This window comes from Tursiops truncatus, chromosome 7 (assembly GCF_011762595.2).
Source record: "Tursiops truncatus isolate mTurTru1 chromosome 7, mTurTru1.mat.Y, whole genome shotgun sequence".
NCBI classification, from domain to species: Eukaryota; Metazoa; Chordata; class Mammalia; order Artiodactyla; family Delphinidae; genus Tursiops; species Tursiops truncatus.
This window is the reverse complement of record NC_047040.1, coordinates 47,098,621-47,117,986: the sequence shown is the minus strand read 5'-3', so window position 1 is coordinate 47,117,986 and position 19,366 is coordinate 47,098,621. Positions and strand designations below refer to the sequence as shown.

The 19,366-nt window shown below is 37.5% G+C and overlaps 1 protein-coding gene across 3 annotated transcripts in view; it reads left to right on the top strand.

Annotated features, from left to right (window-relative positions):
- The first annotated feature begins 1,063 nt into the window (after window positions 1-1,063).
- The window catches only part of ZC3H15 (zinc finger CCCH-type containing 15), a 33,700-nt gene continuing 15,397 nt past the window's right edge, over window positions 1,064-19,366 (top strand). For all 3 annotated transcript variants that reach the window (XR_002175641.3, XR_002175642.3, XM_019931555.3), the window contains exons 1-9: window positions 1,064-1,273; window positions 9,216-9,317; window positions 13,826-13,937; window positions 14,593-14,745; window positions 15,195-15,286; window positions 16,383-16,565; window positions 17,873-18,019; window positions 18,185-18,286; window positions 19,035-19,158. Coding sequence is in view for 1 of the 3 variants with exons in the window: in XM_019931555.3 (XP_019787114.1) it covers window positions 1,199-1,273; window positions 9,216-9,317; window positions 13,826-13,937; window positions 14,593-14,745; window positions 15,195-15,286; window positions 16,383-16,565; window positions 17,873-18,019; window positions 18,185-18,286; window positions 19,035-19,158 (1,090 nt within the window). In the remaining 2 variants the exon portion in view is untranslated. The remainder of the gene's footprint in view (window positions 1,274-9,215; window positions 9,318-13,825; window positions 13,938-14,592; window positions 14,746-15,194; window positions 15,287-16,382; window positions 16,566-17,872; window positions 18,020-18,184; window positions 18,287-19,034; window positions 19,159-19,366) is intronic.

Here is a 19,366-nt window from a genome sequence, read left to right as displayed (position 1 = left end):
ATGTATATATTCCACTTAAGGCAAGACAGGATCTTTTTTTTCTGCCTGGATCACAACTGCGGGGCAGAAACAAAAGTAATGGTCGGACGTAGAAGGGAATTAAGACCTATGAACCTGGGGCCACTACTATAATTTAGTTTCTAGATTCTTTATAATGCCCCCATATTTGTTACTTATAATTCATCAGTTTTATAAGAATGATTACCGATAAAATTCTTCAAAAATCAAAGGGCCCAAAGCTATCCTTGGGAGCACTAAAAAGAGAAACAAGGCAAATACATTTCACCCCCACGGGAAGTGTTAAAGGAGAAGATTCTCAAAGAATCAGAAAGATTATAATACTGAATAGAGAAGAAGGTGGGGTCCTTCCGTCTTCTGACATGAACTACAAAAATAATAAAAGATAAACAAGAAAGTAAATAAGTAAAAGACAGGGGAGTCCACCCATCAACCAGGGATAGGATCCCAGATGAAGTAAAATACGTCACACACACACACACACACACGGGATTCTTTGGCATTATCTTATGCAGAAAGTTTCGAAGTTTACTTCTTCGTAAACCTTCACAGTAACCTGAAGCACGCTGCACTCGCCGGCCGACCGGCCCTGCCCCACCTGGGCACGAGAAGAAGGTAACTGGGTACCCTGAACCTCCAAGCATCCCCGAGTTGCTGCGGCTGCTCGGTGATCACCCAGGCTGTGGATGCTACAGGCGACCACTAATCCAGCAGGCAGAAAAAGCCTCCACCCGAGGCGAAGATGGGCATGAGTCGCACACCCTCAGCGGAACAGGATGCGCAGGGAGAACTCAAGAGCAGTGTGTTCCAACCCGCTCGCCCCAACCATTATGCGGCCTGCCGCAACCAAGAAAATGCTAGGCGCGTAAGTGACATCACGTGTGACGCCCGGTCATTTTTCCCACGTCCCGTCCCTGCCCCATCCTGGCCGGCCGCTGCGGAAGCGCACGCGCACCTCCGCTTCCGCGCTCCTCCGCTTCCGCGCTCCTTCGCTACCCACAATGCTCCGCAGCACCGAACTGTCGCAAAGGCCGCGTTTCGGCGGCGAGTGAGCGACTAGCTTTCCGTGTGGTGCGGAGGCAACGGCTGCGGGCGTCTCCCTCCTCCTTCTGTCGCGGGGCCAGAGTGCCTGAGGGAGTCCAGCTACGCTTAAGTCTGGCCGGTGCCACCTATCTCCGCAATGCCCCCCAAGAAACAGGCTCAGGCCGGGGGTAGCAAAAAGGCGGAGCAGAAAAAGAAGGAGAAGATTATTGAAGTGAGTACCCACCCCCTCCCCCACTCACGCCGCGAGTCCTCAGGAAAGAAGTCTCCCGGTTCCCCGCTCCCCGGCTCCTGTTCGCGTCTTCCGGGGCCACGTGCCCCTCCCTTTGGTTCTGTGTGCCCACAGCCCCTTCTCCAGCCCCCTGATGACGCTCACTGCCTCTCATCGCTGTAGTGACGCCGCTGGCGCCCCCGCACCCAGCCTTTGCTTCTCCGCCCACACGGTAGCCTTCACTGGGTCGCGTGCGAAACGACCCCTACCCCAGTGCCCACACAAGGTTGTGTCCTTCGCTAGTCACCGAAATTGAAGACGTTTTTAGGCTAGTGTTTTAAAAAATACGCTGAACTGCCCCGGACCAGACTGTTTCTGGGAGGCCGACTCATTACGAGCCTTTGTGTTCCTTGTTTCTTTACCCGTCACCTAGGAATAGTGGTTACTTCTTTCAGAGCAACAAATTAGTTCTTCATGGCCGTCTCGATCCATCTCTAAACTGTTTGAAGTTACATAAAGAGAGGAGGTTTCTTTCATGTCGTAGCCCACCGTCTTGTACATGGCGCTTGTCACAGATTCTGAGTTACATTAAATCCAATGACGTTTTAAGAGAGATTAGGTCTCATGTCACTAGCTGTGTACAGTGCCGTATCTGGATTTGTTATATATTATACATATTCATTTAGTGCACTAAGCCTGTTGCCCTTTAATGGCAGAGGAACGTTGTTGACGTTCTCAAATGTTTTATGTTTGTAGTCCAACGACTGTATCAATGAGTTTCCTTAAGAGAGTGGACCGTATTTGAGATTCCATAAACGTATAGTGTAGTCCCCAACAAGATATTTCTTCCCTCAATTCCTGTTATTAATCCTTCTCATAATTAAACAGTTCCTCGTGTACGTTAGAAGTAATTGGAAAAGCCATGACCGTTTTTCCTGCATGAGGTATATCTGAATAATTAATGCAGAGCCTTTTGTGGAATAGTTAACTTTTTATTAGAACACGACCAAAATGCGTGTTGTGCGTGTTTTGAAATGAGATGTTTATTTATAAATGATTATTATTTTTAATATTTAGTATTTATAGCCTTGAAAAATAGGATTGAAAGCCCCCAGGGTTTCATTGTATAAATCTAATCATAACTTTGTCAAATTTCACAGAAGTTTTAGTCTGTTGGTTGAGTTTAACTAACATGCTTATTTAGAATTCTGGTAGCCTTGGCCAAGTTCCAACACTGAAACAGAACCTGTATTCTTATTGCCAGTTTGTGCTATTTAGAACTGTCATGAGTAGCATAACCAGAGATTTGAAAACAGAATGATTGTCACCTTCACACCTGTGTCTGCTATACCTTTTTGAACAATCTGGACTCCTGGCACTTAGGTAGATCTCTGGGGATGGAGATCTGATGGCATTCGGTACTGTGTAAATAAACCAGGAGCATTTTAGGGATGACATTTTACCTGTTAACTTCCTTTACTGAGGTTGTATTAACATGTTAGACCATGATGCCAAATACAACTCCCATATAGACATGAAATTAAATGTTACATGACAATTTAAGTATACTTAACACATTATCAAGTTTTAACTATATATGATTGTTTCTGTTTTTAAATAAATATTTATTTTTGTTTTAAGGAATTGTAAATGAAAGTTACTTATAGTATCCCATCGACTAAAAATGGTAGTTATATTATGGATTCATTCATCTTGTTACAAGGTTATTTTTAAGATAAAGAGGACTTTAGTTTCATTAATGAAGACTTCACAAAAGAAAATTGCAAAATAGCTGTATTCTTTAGCCAAAAGTATTCTAACGGAATGGTGAAATTAAGCCTTTTTTCCTCACATTTAACATATATGATGAGTGTGTGTTTTTTTGTTTTTTGTTTTAAATGGTAGTGTGCTGCATAGATCTTTGCTACCACCAGAGAGGAATGACAATATTTTAAGTTGTAGGTTAAGTTATATCATTTTTTGTGAAACTAGATTTATAGAGAATATTCATCCTGGTTAGGAAACAGTATATTCCATTTTGTTAAATATCATATGTGACTTTTTTTTTTTTTTAAACTTACCTAAAGCCCTAACATATCTCAGTGGCTCTTGCAAGGGGTTGAGGAGAGTTATAGCAGGCTTAGCTCCCAGCTCCTCAATCAGATTTCATCCAGAACAGCACTTTATCAATTTTTGTATAATTTGCATAATTTTGAATACTAGAAAGGATTTTTATTACCAAAGCCTTTAAAAGTTAAGATGAAGTAAAAAATATATTTTTAAGAATTCTACATGTTTTTTAATTTTTTAAGTTTTATATACAACTTCTAAAGGTTACTTTCCATTTATAGTTATTACAAAATATTGACTGTATTCTGCGTGTTGTACAGTACATCCTTGAGCCTATATACACCCAATAGTTTGTACCTCCCACTTCTCCACCTGTATATTCCCCCCTCCACTGGTATCTAGTAGTTTGTTTTGTGTTTTATTCACTACTTTGTTGTGTTTTTTAGAGTGCACATATAAGTGATATCATACAGTGTTTGTCTTTCTCTGTCTGACTCATTTAACTTAGTATAATGCCCTCCAAGTCCACCCATGTTGCTGCACATGGCAAAATTTCATTCCTTTTAATGGCTAAGTAGTATTCCATTGTGTGTGTGTGTATGTATATGTACCATACCTTCCTTATCCATTCATCTGTTGATGGACACTTAGATTGCTTCCATATCTTGGCAATTGTAAACAATGCTGCTATGAACATTGGGGTGCATGCATCTTTTCAAATTAGTGTTTTGGGGGGGGTTGTATATATACCCAGGAGTGGAATTGCTGGGTCATATGGTAGTTCTATTTTTAGCGATGTAAAATATATTCTGCAACAGACTTACAATGAACGTAATTGGAACCTGGTTCATACTGGTTGTTTATCTCTATGACCATAATATTTGTGGAAAAAAATATTTCTTTAAAGTCTATACTTTGACCTGTAAAAGGCTAATACTTATTTAAGTGTCTGGTTAATTTTGGAAAGTTTTTATAGGACTATGACCCGAAATTCTAAGTTTACCAAAAATTGACAGTTAAGTAGAACATACGCTTTTTAAGCAGTACTTTTGAAGAGATTTTAAAATAAGTGGTTGCACTACTTGCCTGTCCCATCTTCTGTACCTCTGTTGCTTCCACTGCCACCACCATAGGCACTCACTATAGAAGAACAACAGCAACACGTAGCTTTTGAGAACTCCAAGTAAAGGAAGTAAAAAGAGGCATGAGAGACAGCCTAATTTAATGAAAGAAGCACTGGCTTGGGGTGAGATAGACCTGCATTTGAGTCCCATATTTCACATTAAAATTTCAAATTTTGGAGGCTTCCCTGGTGTGGCAGTGGTTAAGAATCTGCCTGCCAACGCAGGGGAAATGGGTTCGAGCCCTGGTCTGGGAAGATCCCACATGCCACGGAGTAACTAAGCCCGTGCGCCACAACTACTGAGCCTGTGCTTTAGAGCCTGCGAGCCACAACTACTGAGCCTGCGTGCCACAACTACTGAAGCCCGCGTGCCTAGAGCCCGTGCTCTGCAACAAGAGAAGCCACCGCAATGAGAAACCTGTGCACCTCAACAAAGAGTAGCTCCTGCTTGCCACAACTAGAGAAAGTCCGTGCGCGGCAACAAAGATCCAACACAACCATAAATAAATGAATGAATGAATAAATAAATATATATATATTTCAAATTCTGTAGTTCTAGGCAAGTTACATGACCTATCTGAACCTCAGTTTCTCATTAGCAAAATGGAGCTAATTCCTATATTACAGAGCAGTGGATGACATGTAAAGTACCTGACGTATGGTATATGTTCAATTAATGGCAGTTGTTAATTTATTAATATAAAAAGCTAGTTAGGGGAAATAGACTGAACTGTACTGTTATGCAGTGCTTACTTTCTATCACTTGAAATAATTTCCTTATGGTGCCTTCATTTTTTTTCTTTCCCTGTTTAAACTCCCCAAAATTTCATGAATTCATTTGCATTTATAAGTATTTTCTTTCCGAAATGAGTATATCAAAAAGGGTTATTTAAAAAAAGGGTTATGGTTCTGTTAAACATTCACACTGTTGTCTCAAATGGCATGCACTATTTGCTTTCTTTGGATGAAATTTAATAAACTGAAGTCAGCTTTGGGAAATGGAAGGTTTGTTAATGGAAACGGGGGGATAATCTGGGTTTAGGGCAAGCAAATAAAGGATGTCCAGCTAAGGCCTTGTAGCAGCAAGGAGGTAGTAATGGAGACCTATAGGGATAGGATCCAGGTATGTGAAGGATGGAGAAAGAAATGATTCTCGTTGCCAGTGAAAAACTTCAGCTAAGGTCAGCTGTTGATTACTTGAATCTATATTAACCAGCTGCAGAATATCCATTGCGTGGATAGACAACAAAAGTATACTGGAGTGCATTTGGGGAACAAACTAATGAGGTAAAACAGTGCTGGCCTTTGTTTATACTAGTGTCCCAAAAGGAGGACTCCAGTTATCTTGGAGTACTATTCATTATTGACCTGCACTCCTGCCCCCTTCCTTTATTCAGACATCTTATTTAAGGAGTAGAGGCTGTCCTGTAAAAGAAGCAGGATTACTGAAGAGTGGACGGGGGAGAAACTGTCAGTTTTAAGTGAAGTCTGGAGTTCACTGAGTGTTAAGGCTTTTGGAACCTCTGGGAGTCGTCCTTTTCTTAGAATTACTGCCTGTTCTCTAAACTCCTTCGTATTTAATTTCCCAAGTCTGAAACACACACTGTTCCTTCCTTATCACTTAATGAGGACCACTGTTTCCCTAGTTTTATTTTAACCATGATTTGGGGTTGAGTATAACCTCCAGTCTTCCCATCTCATATCCCCTGACCCTAAATCCAGGTTAATCTGTAGGTAAGGTCTGTCCTGAACTCAAGAAGAAGGGAAAGGAAGCCTTTTGGAAGTATTCTGAATTTCAAACTATCCTATTTTCAAGAGGTACTGTTAGTATCCCAGGTCCACAGTGTAATATTCAGAAAACGTTGTGTACCAACCGACCCAATAACCTAACTAGTTTCTCTGGGAAGTAGTTTTTCCTGGTGGAAAGAACAAGGACTTTGCTTGGAGTCAGATATACCTGGGCCAGACACAGTTCTCAGTGTTTTGGGGAAAGGAAGGAAAAGAAACAAGCCATCTACAAGTGATAAATTTACACAGCTCCTTTAATTCTCTCACTGAGATAAGTACCTTTTTGCAGTTGAGGAAACAGAAACAGGTTAAATAACTGGCCCAAGGTTATTAAGCCGGCAAGTGGCAGAGTCAGGATTCTGGCTCCAGAGTCCTTGATGTTAACCACTGTGTTCCACCTCTTTGTAGTAACCCTAAGAGGTTAGAGTGAGACCCACTTTACAAATAAGAAAACTGACAAAGAAGGTAATTTGCCCAGTCCTGTTTGGGATTAGAATTTGGCCAGTCTGACTCCAGAGCTTATACTCTTGAATCATTACATTGTACAGCCTGCCCCTTATTAGCAGTGTTACTTCAAAAGAATTGTTGAAGATTTCTGAGTTTCAGTATCAACATTTACAGAATGAGGTAATAGTATATCATATGATTGTTAAGAGGATTCAATAAAGTATATATTCAGAAGTTTATGTTTAGTGAATACTAGGTAAATAAGTATCCCTTATCTCTGGAAAAAAATAACAATTTCCAAGTTCTAACCTAATTAGAGACTTCCAAGACACAACTCATTCATTCTCTTTAGACTGGTTAATTATGTGCTAAAGCAGTGTAATTAAACCTGAAAAACTTTTTCTCCTGGAATCTGGAGCTTATATACCTCTACCAGAAGCTGTTGTTATGAGTACTTTCTTCTCTAGCTGGCCACATCCCGTTAGAGGACTTTTTTCTTTCCTAAGTTTTCATATATCAGTATCTACCTTGCCGTTTGGCCTTGTTTATTCACAGTTTGCTTCTCATCTGTAGTTACATGTGGGGCATGAGTTGAACCCCAGAAACGCTGTTCTCTGATGAGACATATGTAGATGGTGTTGTACTTTTGAACCTCAGCATATGAAGATTGATAGTAGATGGATGAGTTGGTTAACTGGCTTAGTAGAGCAGAGCAGTTGGGCCTGAGGGCCCACCTAGGAGTGTGCGATTGAGAAGCAGGTGGGTTTGCTCTGAAGAAGTCTGCAAAAGCTTGACAGTGGGAGGTACTAGGTAATGCAGAAGGCGAGTGACTGAAAACTGGGTGTTAAAAGTATAGAAGTAGCTGATAGCTCTTACCTATTCCTCTCGCCAGAAAGGGGGTGGAGGGGATAAATCAGGAGGCCTCTCTGCTTCTGTAACTAGGCACAAAGGATGTGGGGAGCATGGTTAAAATATGAGCCTGAAAAGGGCCACTAAGGAGTCTGTGTAGTAAACTAAGAGACACCTTCTCCCACCTGCTCTCTTCTCCAGTCCTTTAGCCAGGGTTATTGCTCTCCTAGCTAGAAGATTCTTCTCCAGAGAAACAGAAAAGACAGGAAAAAAGACTTCAGATACCAGTGTTTGGTGGTTTCCTGACAGCCTTTTCACCCGTTTACCTTAGAGTGAAGCTCACTCAGTCTAGCTTCTTGTGTTAGTTTCTTAGGGCTGCCATAACAAATTACCACAAACCAGGTGACTTGAAACAGAAATTTATTCTTTCACAGATGTGGAGGCTAGAAATCTGAAATCAGGTGCAGGCAGGGCAGTGCTCCCTCTGAAGACTCTAGGGAAGAACCTTTTCTTGCCTTTTCCTGGTTTCTGGTGGCTTCTGGCAGTCCTTGGCATTCCTTGGCTGATAGCTGTATCACTCTAATCTCTCTGCCTCTTTCTTCACATTGCCTTCTCTCTCTATGTTTGTGTCCTTTCCTCTTCTTATAGAGATACCAGTCATTGGATTTAGGGCTCACGGTAATCCAGTGTGACTTCATCTTAATTTATTACAGCTACAAGACCTATTTCCAAATAAATTCTCACATTCTGAGGTCGGGGTAGGCATGAATTTGGGGGGAGGACCCTATTCAACCCACTGTAGCCCCCAAACACACACACAGTTGTGCAGTGCTTTCTAAATGTTTTTGTGCTGTATACTTACTAAATATGAATAAGTAGTCAAAGACTACTGTTAGTGCCTTGCACATAATGAGCATACCATAAGTGATAGCTGCTATTGTATTAATAACTTGCCCAAATTACTATTTAATAATATTCCAAATTTAGATTGTTGCTTTTTAGTTAGGAATACTTCAATTTTAATATTTCCTTTTTAGCAACAACTAGTAGTGTATATTTTAGTAGTTTGGTTTCTATAAATTTAATTGTTTTGAGAGGATAGCTCTATTACCCAAAAAAAACAATCCAGAACTTAATGTATCTTCTTATGCAGTATTCCCTAAAATGTGTTCAGTAGTGCATAATCCCTCAGGATACTCTGAGAAAAATGTTTTCTGAGGTAAAATAAGATTTGGGATTGCTGCCTACTGTATCTCCTCTGGTAAAGGCTCTCACATATCTTGTGCTTGAGAATTAAAAACCCTGTTAAATAAGGATTTTCCTAAACTTATTTGACTGTTGAACTAATTATCCTGGTGTAACAACTCTGCACATCCTGTAATACTGATACTCTAAAAACACAATTCAGAAAAAGCATTATAGGCTAACAAGCTTATTGACGATAGTTATAAGTATGTATTGAATCCTAAAGAATCCTGGGTGATGTTTTGAGCTCATATGTTGCCTAGACTTGTCGTTGTAGTGTTTTGCATGTCTGTGTATAGCATAAAGAAAGAATAATTTTCTTACCAATGCGTAAATGAAAGAATGATTTTTAGACATGACTGAAAAAATAGATAAGAAATTAATATAAATTGCTAAGATATCTCAATAATTTTTCTCATTTAGGACAAAACTTTTGGTCTAAAAAATAAGAAAGGAGCAAAGCAACAGAAGTTTATCAAGGCTGTCACTCATCAAGTTAAATTTGGTCAACAAAATCCACGTCAGGTAAATAACTTAAATTTCTTCGTTTTCTTCATATGGATGTAGTACAGCATCGTTGCAGATAAAAATGTTTGATATTGTAATTGTGTTTCAAAATGGAATCCTAGGGCTTCCCTGGTGGCGCAGTGGTTGAGAGTCCGCCTGCTGATGCAGGGGACACGGGTTCGTGCCCCGGTCCGGGAAGATCCCACATGCTGTGGAGCGGCTGGGCCCTCTGTGAGCCATGGCCGCTGAGCCTGCGCGTCCGGAGCCTGTGCTCCGCAACGGGAGAGGCCACAACAGTGAGAGGCCCGCGTACCACAAAAAAACAAAACCAAAACCAAAAACAAAATGGAATCCTACTCTATAAACTTTCCTGCATCTTGCCTTTGTTACTCAGCAATACCTTTTAGATATTCCTCCAAACCATTTTGATATAGTTCTAATTTATTCTAATGGCTGCATACTATGATGCGGATGTACAGTATCCATCCATTTCACTATAAGTAATCATTTTGTTTCCAGCTTTCTGACATTAAGAACAATTGTACAAGAAATATCCTTATACATGTGTTTTTACATGCATTTGTGTTTTTATTTCGGTAGCATAAATTGTCTGGTGACACATTTCTAAATAAAGGGAAATGGATTTCTAATTTTTAATAAATTTGCCTGATCATTCTCCATAGAGATTGTAATACTTCAGATTTTCATTTGCAGTATGTGAGTTTTAGGTACTAAAGCTCTTTTTAATGTTTTCCAATCTGATTATGTATAAAGTGATACCTCATTTTTACTCTTTCCCTTACTCCTAGTGAGTTTGAGTACCTTTTCATAAGCTTGTTGGCTAATTTGGTTTGTACTTCTCTGACTTGTCTATTCAAATCCTTTGCTTTTTTGGTTATTTGTCTTTTTATTGTCAATTTATGAGAGACACCTTCTGTCTACATTATAGATAATTTGTGATGTTTCTGTTACATTTTGTTGTACAACAGTTTGTATTGTCAGATATGTCTAGTTTTTCTTTTATATGGCTAAAAGGTCTCCCCTGCCATGAGATTATGTGTGTTTTTCCTCGATTTTTTTCTAACTATTTTGTTTGCACAGTCTGTAATTTTATCATATAAATTTATTTTGTATGATACTAAGTTTATTTCTTTTCAAATGAATAGCCACTTATACCAGCATCGTTCATCTCACTGAATTGAAATACCCATATTGACATATATTAAAGTCTCATGTATGTTCAGATCTATTTCTGGATTCTCTTTTCTTTTCTGTTTATTGTCTTTCCCTAAACCAGTATCACATTGATTTTGATTATAGTGACCTAGTAACATATTCTGTTAGCTATTAAGGCAAGTCCTCCCCCCCCAAGATGTTACTCCTTTTCTGTTTTTCCTGGCTGTTCTTAGGCGTTTATTTTTCCATATGAATTTTGAAATTATTTTATCATTCATCAGTTTTACCATTTTATTCAAAAAAATTTAGCTCCATTTTCTTCACATCTCTGTATTCTCAATTCTTCATTTTATATAGATCTTTCACTTTATTGAGTTCAGGATTTTACAGACATGGACCTTTATTTTAAAAAGTACTTTTTTCACCACCCTATCTCCTTTTCCTCAACTTTTGGAAACACTTTTTTTTTCCATCTGAAAATATCAGAATATATATTTGTGAGATGGTTAACCTCTGTCACTGATGCGGTCTACAAATTAGTGCCTCCAACACTTTTGTTTCTCTTACACAGTTTGACTCTAAAGCCAAAAGCTTGATCTTCCACACTGCTGACTTAATAGCTTGGTTTCATAAAAATGCATGCTCAGGCCTTGGAATCAGATCAACTTGAGTATGCATCCGCCTATCTTATTTGTTACATGATCTTAAATTATTTAGTGACACTGGTCTTTAATTTGTAGTATAGTATAAGGGGGGCAGTTACCCTTGTAGGGTTTCTGTGGTTTAACTAAAAGAGAAGATAATGTAAATCATCTGGCATAATATAAGAATTCATTTCAAACATGTTCCCTCCCCCCTGTTTTTTCTTCTAGTGGGAAGTATATTGACTGGTATTCAAATTTTATAGACCTGAGAAAGCCATAAAATGTGTTTTGGTTGTTAGGCTTGATAGTACATTTAGTAATATATTTTTGATAATTTCTTGGGTACCTGACCTTTTATCTGTGAGCTTGAGTTATCTAAACACCATACGTAACATTGGAAATGAGCAGCAGTCTTGCTGTTGGAGCCAAGCAAGAGATGCCTCACCCTAAACCCTGTGATGCCGAGGATGACCCTACTCTGTGTCTCCTCCAGATGTACCTCTCCCCACACCAGCTCAGGGCCTGCAAAGGTCAGTTACCCCAAGTCCATCTTAGGGTATACTACACTGCCAATATGCCTGAAGTAGTCAAAGGCAGGATATGTGCTAGGAGTGTGGACAGAGCCTTGATCCATTCCATGTTCTCCTCTGCACCTTCTTTCTCCCTGCACAAATGTGGTGGGATGAAACTCAGGGTGGGAAGCGGAGGAGCCAGGGGTTGACTCTCACTTTACTGCCATGCTCCAGTGTGGAACTCCATGGAGCCTAAGCATTTTAAATTTGAAACTGTCCTTCCAGGTCACAAGGTATGTTTGTCAAGTAGGGGTACAAACCATACTAGGTACAAACCATACTTTATTTAACATTAGTTTGATTTCTAATTTATAAATATTTACAAAAATGATTTGTAGGCATCCACTGAACTCTTGCTTGGGGTCCCACAAATGTCTGAGATGGGCCTAATGAGCAAAGAATACTTTTTATTAAAAATAAAGTGACTTAAATGTTTTCTTTTTAGAAAACTTCTCCCATTTTTCTGTTTAAACACATCCGACCCACAGGGTCAAAGTCAGGATTTAGAATGCCTTTAACCCTATTATAGTATTTGGCCAATCTTTCCCTAAAATTTCCTCTTCCTTTAATACATCTTTGTCCTGGATTTCTGTTTCTTTGATGTTTCTTTGTTCCTTTAACAGGCTTTTTAGGTTCTGTTGGCTTGTTTAATATTGGTATTCTTCAGGGAGCTGTTCTCTGCTCTTACCACTTTTTTATGCTGTCCTTGCGTAATCTGATACACACCCAAAGTTTACTTATTTGTAAGCAGCTGTTTCTAAAATCTTTATCTCAAAGCAGACGTTCTCTCCGGGAATCAAGATCCATGTCCAGCTGCCTTTTAAATAGCTCCACCTAGATGCCCTGTAAGCATCTCATACTCAGTATGTCTAAAACTGAGCTCATCCCCACCTCCTGCCCTGAAACCTGTTCCTCCTATATTCCCTGTCTTGTTTAACAGCACTAACCATGCAAATGATAATCCTAGACTCCTCCCTCTCCCTTATACTTCATGTCCAGTCACTTAGTCTTAACAGTTCTACCTCCTTAAGAGCTCTCCTTCCCCTTTCCTCCATCCTTGCTACTAATGCCTATTTAAATTAAAACTCTTGTGCTTTCTTGCATACAGCAATTTCATTAGCTTCCTAATTTTTATTGCCTTCATTCTTGGGCTCCTTCTAGTCCACCCTTCGCAAAGTTGTGATCTTTATAAACTACAATCTGATTGTATCACTGGCTTACTTTAAACTCTTGAGTCTTATCCTGTCACCTGTTGATACAGTCCAAATTTCTCATTGATGTCTCTCATACCTTTTTCATATCTTTGCACTGACTGACACTCTCTGCATTTCTTGCCCATCAAAAGAATTCATCCGTAAAGTATTAGCTCAGTCTAATTTTCTTAGGCATATTGGCATTCTTTGTTCCCAGAGCACCATGTATTATATTATAGTTGTTGACATGTCTGTCTTCCCACTAGATTCCGAGCTTCTTTAAATAAGCATCTTTGTCTTTTCATCTTTGTATTCCCTGTCATCTAACATAGGACCTGACATATAAATGTTTGGATGAATCCTCTAATCATATTAGGTATGTAAATTGTGTGCCTGGAATTATGTCATATGTCATGTTTTGTTTTGTTTTGTTTGATCTCCCCCATTGACCTAGCCCAGTGTTTTTCCACAAGGGTACTTATAGGTATTTGGGTTGGTACAATTCTTTATTGTGTGGGACTGTGCATTTCAGGATGTTTGTATCTCTAATCTTCAAAATGCACCTACTTGTTTCTGGGTTGTTGTCACAGAAGAAATTCCCAGGTGAGAACCATTTGCTAAAAATGCTGGGCATGTAGCATATGCTTAATAAATACTATTGCTATAAGCTTTTGAATATGCTTTTAACTTGGCATGGTACCATTTATAGGGTTTTTTTGGTAAAAGTCAGCTGCTACAAAATTTAGCAATTTCATTTAATAGTTTAACCACACCATTTAATATATACTGGAAGGCCATTGTAACACTGATATTAAGAAGTAAGAACTATATACATGTAATATGCACTTGTCTTTATGTCAGTGATATTGTATATTACTATATAGTAAAAACAATTCATTATATGAAATCAAATTTACATTTTATACCTGGGAATATTATAGGTAGCACAAAGTGAAGCTGAAAAGAAGTTGAAGAAAGATGACAAGAAGAAAGAATTGCAAGAGCTAAATGAGTTGTTCAAACCTGTAGTTGCTGCTCAAAAAATAAGTAAAGGTAAACTTTAAATTTCAGAAACGTTATTTTTATCAAATGTAATTCATATTTTAACACTCTTACTATGTTTTCTTCAGATTATAAGCCAGTTGTGTATGCTATGAAAATAATACTCCCTTTGTCAAAGTTATCTTTGTCAGTGACTTTCTTATGGTTCCTTTATACATGTGCATAGCTGTGTCATACAACTGTAAGACCAGCCATTAGCCCCTCACTTAAGGGAAAATTAAGGATTTGGGGCAGTCTGCTAGTTGATTTATAATATCCAATCTTTGGTAGTGGGCAAAGCAAACCTATGGTTGTAAAAACTGTAAATCCCAAACTGTTGGTAGTATACCTGCATTTATATTTCTCTTTTGCCTCCTGCCTCATTGACGCTAACTAGACAAGTGATGATAGAATAACCTATGTGTTTGCTTGGTTTCTCACCCCTGCTCTCTTTCTTTTTGGTAAGAAAAAAGGAAACAAAAATAGATATAAAATGCTATAGAAAGAACTTAGAAGAAATGTCTTATTGTTCATTTATATATGGCATTTCCTCTCACACCAGTAGTAGAAAATAACAAGTTAACCAAAAGTAATTATATCTCAGATAGAAGCTCTACTTTGTGATCTGGCAGAGTATAGTACAAATACCATATGCTATTTGACATAGGTGCAGATCCCAAATCCGTGGTATGTGCATTCTTCAAGCAAGGACAGTGTACTAAAGGAGATAAATGTAAGTTCTCTCATGACTTGACTCTGGAGAGAAAATGTGAAAAACGAAGTGTTTACATTGATGCAAGAGATGAAGAGCTTGAAAAAGGTATTTTTTTTTAAGATATTCTCTTAAAAATAAATGTATATTACTTTTGGTTTGTTGTCAATAAGATATTTAATAACTTGAAGACTATTTCAGTCTTAGTAGGACTGTGTTTGTCCTAAAGAATAGTTGTGTGTTGTTGTTTTTCATAAAATCTGAATTTACCATATTATGCCCTTTGATTAAGTAAATGAAGATGTTTAAAAAACAGTGGATTATTTTGTATTTGTCTCTTACCCATTCTTCCAGTACTACTTTCTCATTTGCCTAAAGTACTTAGATTTTAGTGGATAATCTCACAACAGTGTTATTCCTACCTTTGGTGTTTTAAAGGAAATGTGTTTGGTTGTGAGTCTTAAAATAGAACTTTCCTGTGTAAGGATATATGCAGTGTGTTTTGGGGACAGTAGATAAAATTACAGTATTTAGTCTCCATCTCTCTTTTTATTTAGATACTATGGATAATTGGGATGAGAAAAAACTGGAAGAAGTAGTGAACAAGAAGCACGGTGAGGCGGAAAAGAAAAAACCAAAAACTCAAATAGTATGTCCTTTTCTTGAATTGAGTTGCTGTGGTATTTATCATTAGGGAGAATTAAGTGGCAAGGTATTTGCTGCTGTTTTCTACTGGATTATTCTTTAAGTTATTGCCTCTTTTCATAAAGATTAGGTGAATCAAGCTTTGTTTTTGGAATTTACAGGTGTAAGTTATACAAAATTTGTTTCTTGTTTAAAAGTGACTTGAAAACCATGTGACTGAAGTCCTTCAAATGCCGTTTTCTGAGGTGGTTTTACTTTCTCAAACATGTAGAATTCTTTATTTTTTTGTGCAAAATGAATGGAGGTAGAACTATTAAATTAACCCACTTAATTCGTAACATATTCTGTTTTAATGGTAGGGAGACATTAATAAATCACAAGGGTGAAAATATTGTTGCATATGAATTGCAAAATGAATTTTTATTCTGTAGTATAGTTACCATGAAAAACCTTGCCGTGTTAGAAAAATTCTAAGTATTGTTTTTACTTACTTCTATTGTATTTTTTCAGGAAAAAAATGATACTTATTAGTTAATTTTTCCTTCTTGTTTGTAAAGCGTGTTTACCTAAGGCTTCAGTACAGTTGCATCTTGCACCCATTCATGTTTTAAAGGGTCACTATCCTTTGTGTTTCTTTTGTGCCTTGCTCCTTTCTTAGATGTAAGAAATTGCCTATAATTTCAGGTAATTCAAATAGTGTTAGTATCTTTACGCATGTGATTAGTTTTTAGGAAAGATCAAATCAAAACAAAGTTGTTGGTTTTTATTTTTTTGTAACCATTTTTATTTTCTCATATTTGAAAACCAGACTTTTGGATTACATTTACAAAGCCTAAATGGCAGCAAATCTTTTTTGTATAATTCAGTTTAGAGCAATGTCAAAAATAGAAATTTTATACAGATCCTCTCTAAAGGGAATTTACCATTGTATTAAGTATTTTAAGATTAATTTATATTTACATTTCTGCACGCAAGGTGCTCTGTACGTAAGTGGTTAGCCTAAAAAAGATGTGAATTGAGTGTACTTGTTCCATATACCTAAGCATTTACCTTGGAAATGGACCACACTGAGCCACTGCTTGTGAATATTGTCTCTATAGGTGTGCAAGCATTTCCTTGAAGCTATTGAAAACAACAAATATGGCTGGTTTTGGGTATGCCCTGGAGGGGGTGATATTTGCATGTATCGTCATGCACTTCCTCCTGGGTTCGTCTTGAAAAAAGATAAAAAGAAAGAAGAAAAAGAAGATGAAATTTCATTAGAAGATCTAATTGAAAGAGAGGTAACTAGTATCTTTTTCCTACCATAAAACACTAAAGCAGTATTTATTGTGAAATTCTAATATTTACCACTTGGGGGCAATAGCATGTTGTTATGAAAAGGAAATGTAAGCCTAGCCATAATGATTAGCCAAGCATGACATTAATTTTAGGATTATGAAATATTTTTTTAAGTACTAGCTGCTGGCTTATCAAATAAACTGTTTCCATAAGATTGATATACTGGTATATCAGTTTGTGAAAATGCTTAGTCAGTATTCAGAGTGATGGAACTTGAAGTTTTAGATATTTTCCTTGGTGTCTTTATTTTTTGTCATTTTACTAATTATTTAGTAGTTTTTAACATGTGTGGAAGCAGACAACTCCACTACAGTTTTTCAGCTATATGTTTTATCATCATTCCTGGACTCAAAGACTCTTCAGCTGCTCATCTCTGGCTCAGCACAAGAGTTTTATTCTTGAGCTAGCAGATAGGGTTACTGAGTTAGCAGATAGGCTCTTGGCCTTGACATGAAAAATGTTGAGATTATTGGAAATACTAGATTTAGGGTTGTATGCTTCAGACTGTATCCATTTTGCCTTGTCTTGGGTAATCTAAATGTGTTGTGTACATGTCTAATGTTGAGATTATATACATTTGTTCTTAAAAGGACATACTGTTTGGTGTCTCACATAGGCAATATACTGTGATAGAAAATGTAGACTTTGGAGTCAGATATATTTGAGATTACTATTTGTATCCTGGTTCTGCCACATATTAGCTAATAACCTTTGGTAATTTTCCATCACCCTCTGTTTGCTTATTTGTGGAGATGGATGTGTTAGCATATGTGTATGAAGTATTTAACATTGAATACCTGGCAGATGTTCAGCAAGTATTATTTTTCTGTATATTTATTATTTGATTATTGGCCCTGAGGAAAGCAGATGGTGCCTTTTGCTTAGTTTGTTTTCTCATCTCTTGAGGATCACAAATGAAACTTGGATATTGTCATGGTGCTTTTCGTATTTATTGTTTTCAGCAATTGACTTACTTTAAAACTATTTCTTGTGACGAGTTTTACTCATCTTCAATTTTGAAAAGACATCTAGCTCAGGATAATATATTTTATAATGTTTAGAAATGTTTGTATCTCTGGACATGCATTTTGCTCCTTGCCATGTAAAGTGAAAATAAATCAGTTTATTCTAAGTTTAATGTCTTCATAACAGTCATAGGCAAGGGCTTAATTGAAGTAGGAGAAAACTGTTAGATCATAGTATCATAGATGACTTTAGGGGGAGAAAATTAACTTTTTTATCTTTGCAGCGTTCTGCCCTAGGTCCAAATGTTACCAAAATCACTCTAGAATCTTTTCTTGCATGGAAGAAAAGAAAAAGACAAGAAAAGATTGATAAACTTGAGCAAGATATGGAAAGAAGGAAAGCAGACTTCAAGGCAGGGAAAGCATTAGTGGTATGTCCCAGACTCACCCAAATAGATTCTCTATTCTTTCTTCCATTTTATAATTTCTGTATTATGCAAGATTTTATCCTTATTTAATTATGTGTATGTCTAAAATAAGTGACCAAGAAATGTTTGAATTTTGTCCTGAGTTGATATATGTGTGTATTTGAATAGATCAGTGGTCGTGAGGTGTTTGAATTTCGTCCTGAATTGGTTGATGATGATGATGAAGAAGCAGATGATACCCATTATACCCAGGGAACAGGTGGTGATGAGGTAAGAGGAAGCGTTGTCACCTCATCTTCTCATGTTGATTGAGAGAAGCAGTAGAGAGTGACAGTAGAGCAGTATAGTTAAGAGTACCAACTTCGGGGCCTTGGTTCACATCCTGACTCTAACCTGGGAAATTAGTTACACGCTGGGCCTCCACCCCCATCTGTAATACGGACATAATGATAATCCCTACATCACAGAGTACTTGTGAGAATTAAATGAGTTTATAAGTTTATGTTTATTTACAGTTCTTTATAGAACTTAGGTCAGTGCCTAATATATAGTTAAATGCTTATGTGTATTAGCTGTAAAATATGTTGTTTTCTCCCTCTAAAAGAAAAAAGCGTTTTGTTTAATATTTTATACTAAACAAAAAAAATCATGAGACAGACACTAAAAAGTACAGAGAAGGGAACAGGAGACAGCAGCAGAATTATTTGGTGATACAGAGACTTAGTATTAGCAGATAGCTTTTCATTTTTCATATGGTTATCATAAAATTCTGACTTCTGCCTTTGAGTTGAAAGATGGAAATATATATGTAAAAATATGATGTCAGAGGAAGAAACTTCAAGTATGGCATTGCTATTCCTTTTTCAAGAAGTTTAGAAAAGTGAATTTTGGCAATAGTCATTTGTTTTCATTTGGCATTATTAATAATTTTATTTCATTAAGATAAATGTCAGAGGTAAAAGGCAAGTAATTTATGAAAACTTATTAGTAACACTTTGTTTTCTATGTGTTTTTAAAGGTTGATGATTCAGTGAGCATAAATGACATAGATTTAAGCCTGTACATCCCAAGAGATGTAGATGAGACAGGTATTACTGTAGCCAGTCTTGAAAGATTCAGCACATATACTTCAGAAAAGGATGGTAAGTATGCTGACTTTTGTGTAATTCTGAGAATTCAGAAACTGTCTAAAGGGGGTTAGGCCAGGCTTGGCAAACTTAGATGCCTGCAGGTATCTGACTGGTAACATATAAACATGTGATTTGGCCGTATATAAAAGTAGTAAACAGTGGAGGCTGTGGAAATGGGTGGCTGGTTGGATATTGAAGCCATTAACAAACTAGAAGGGGG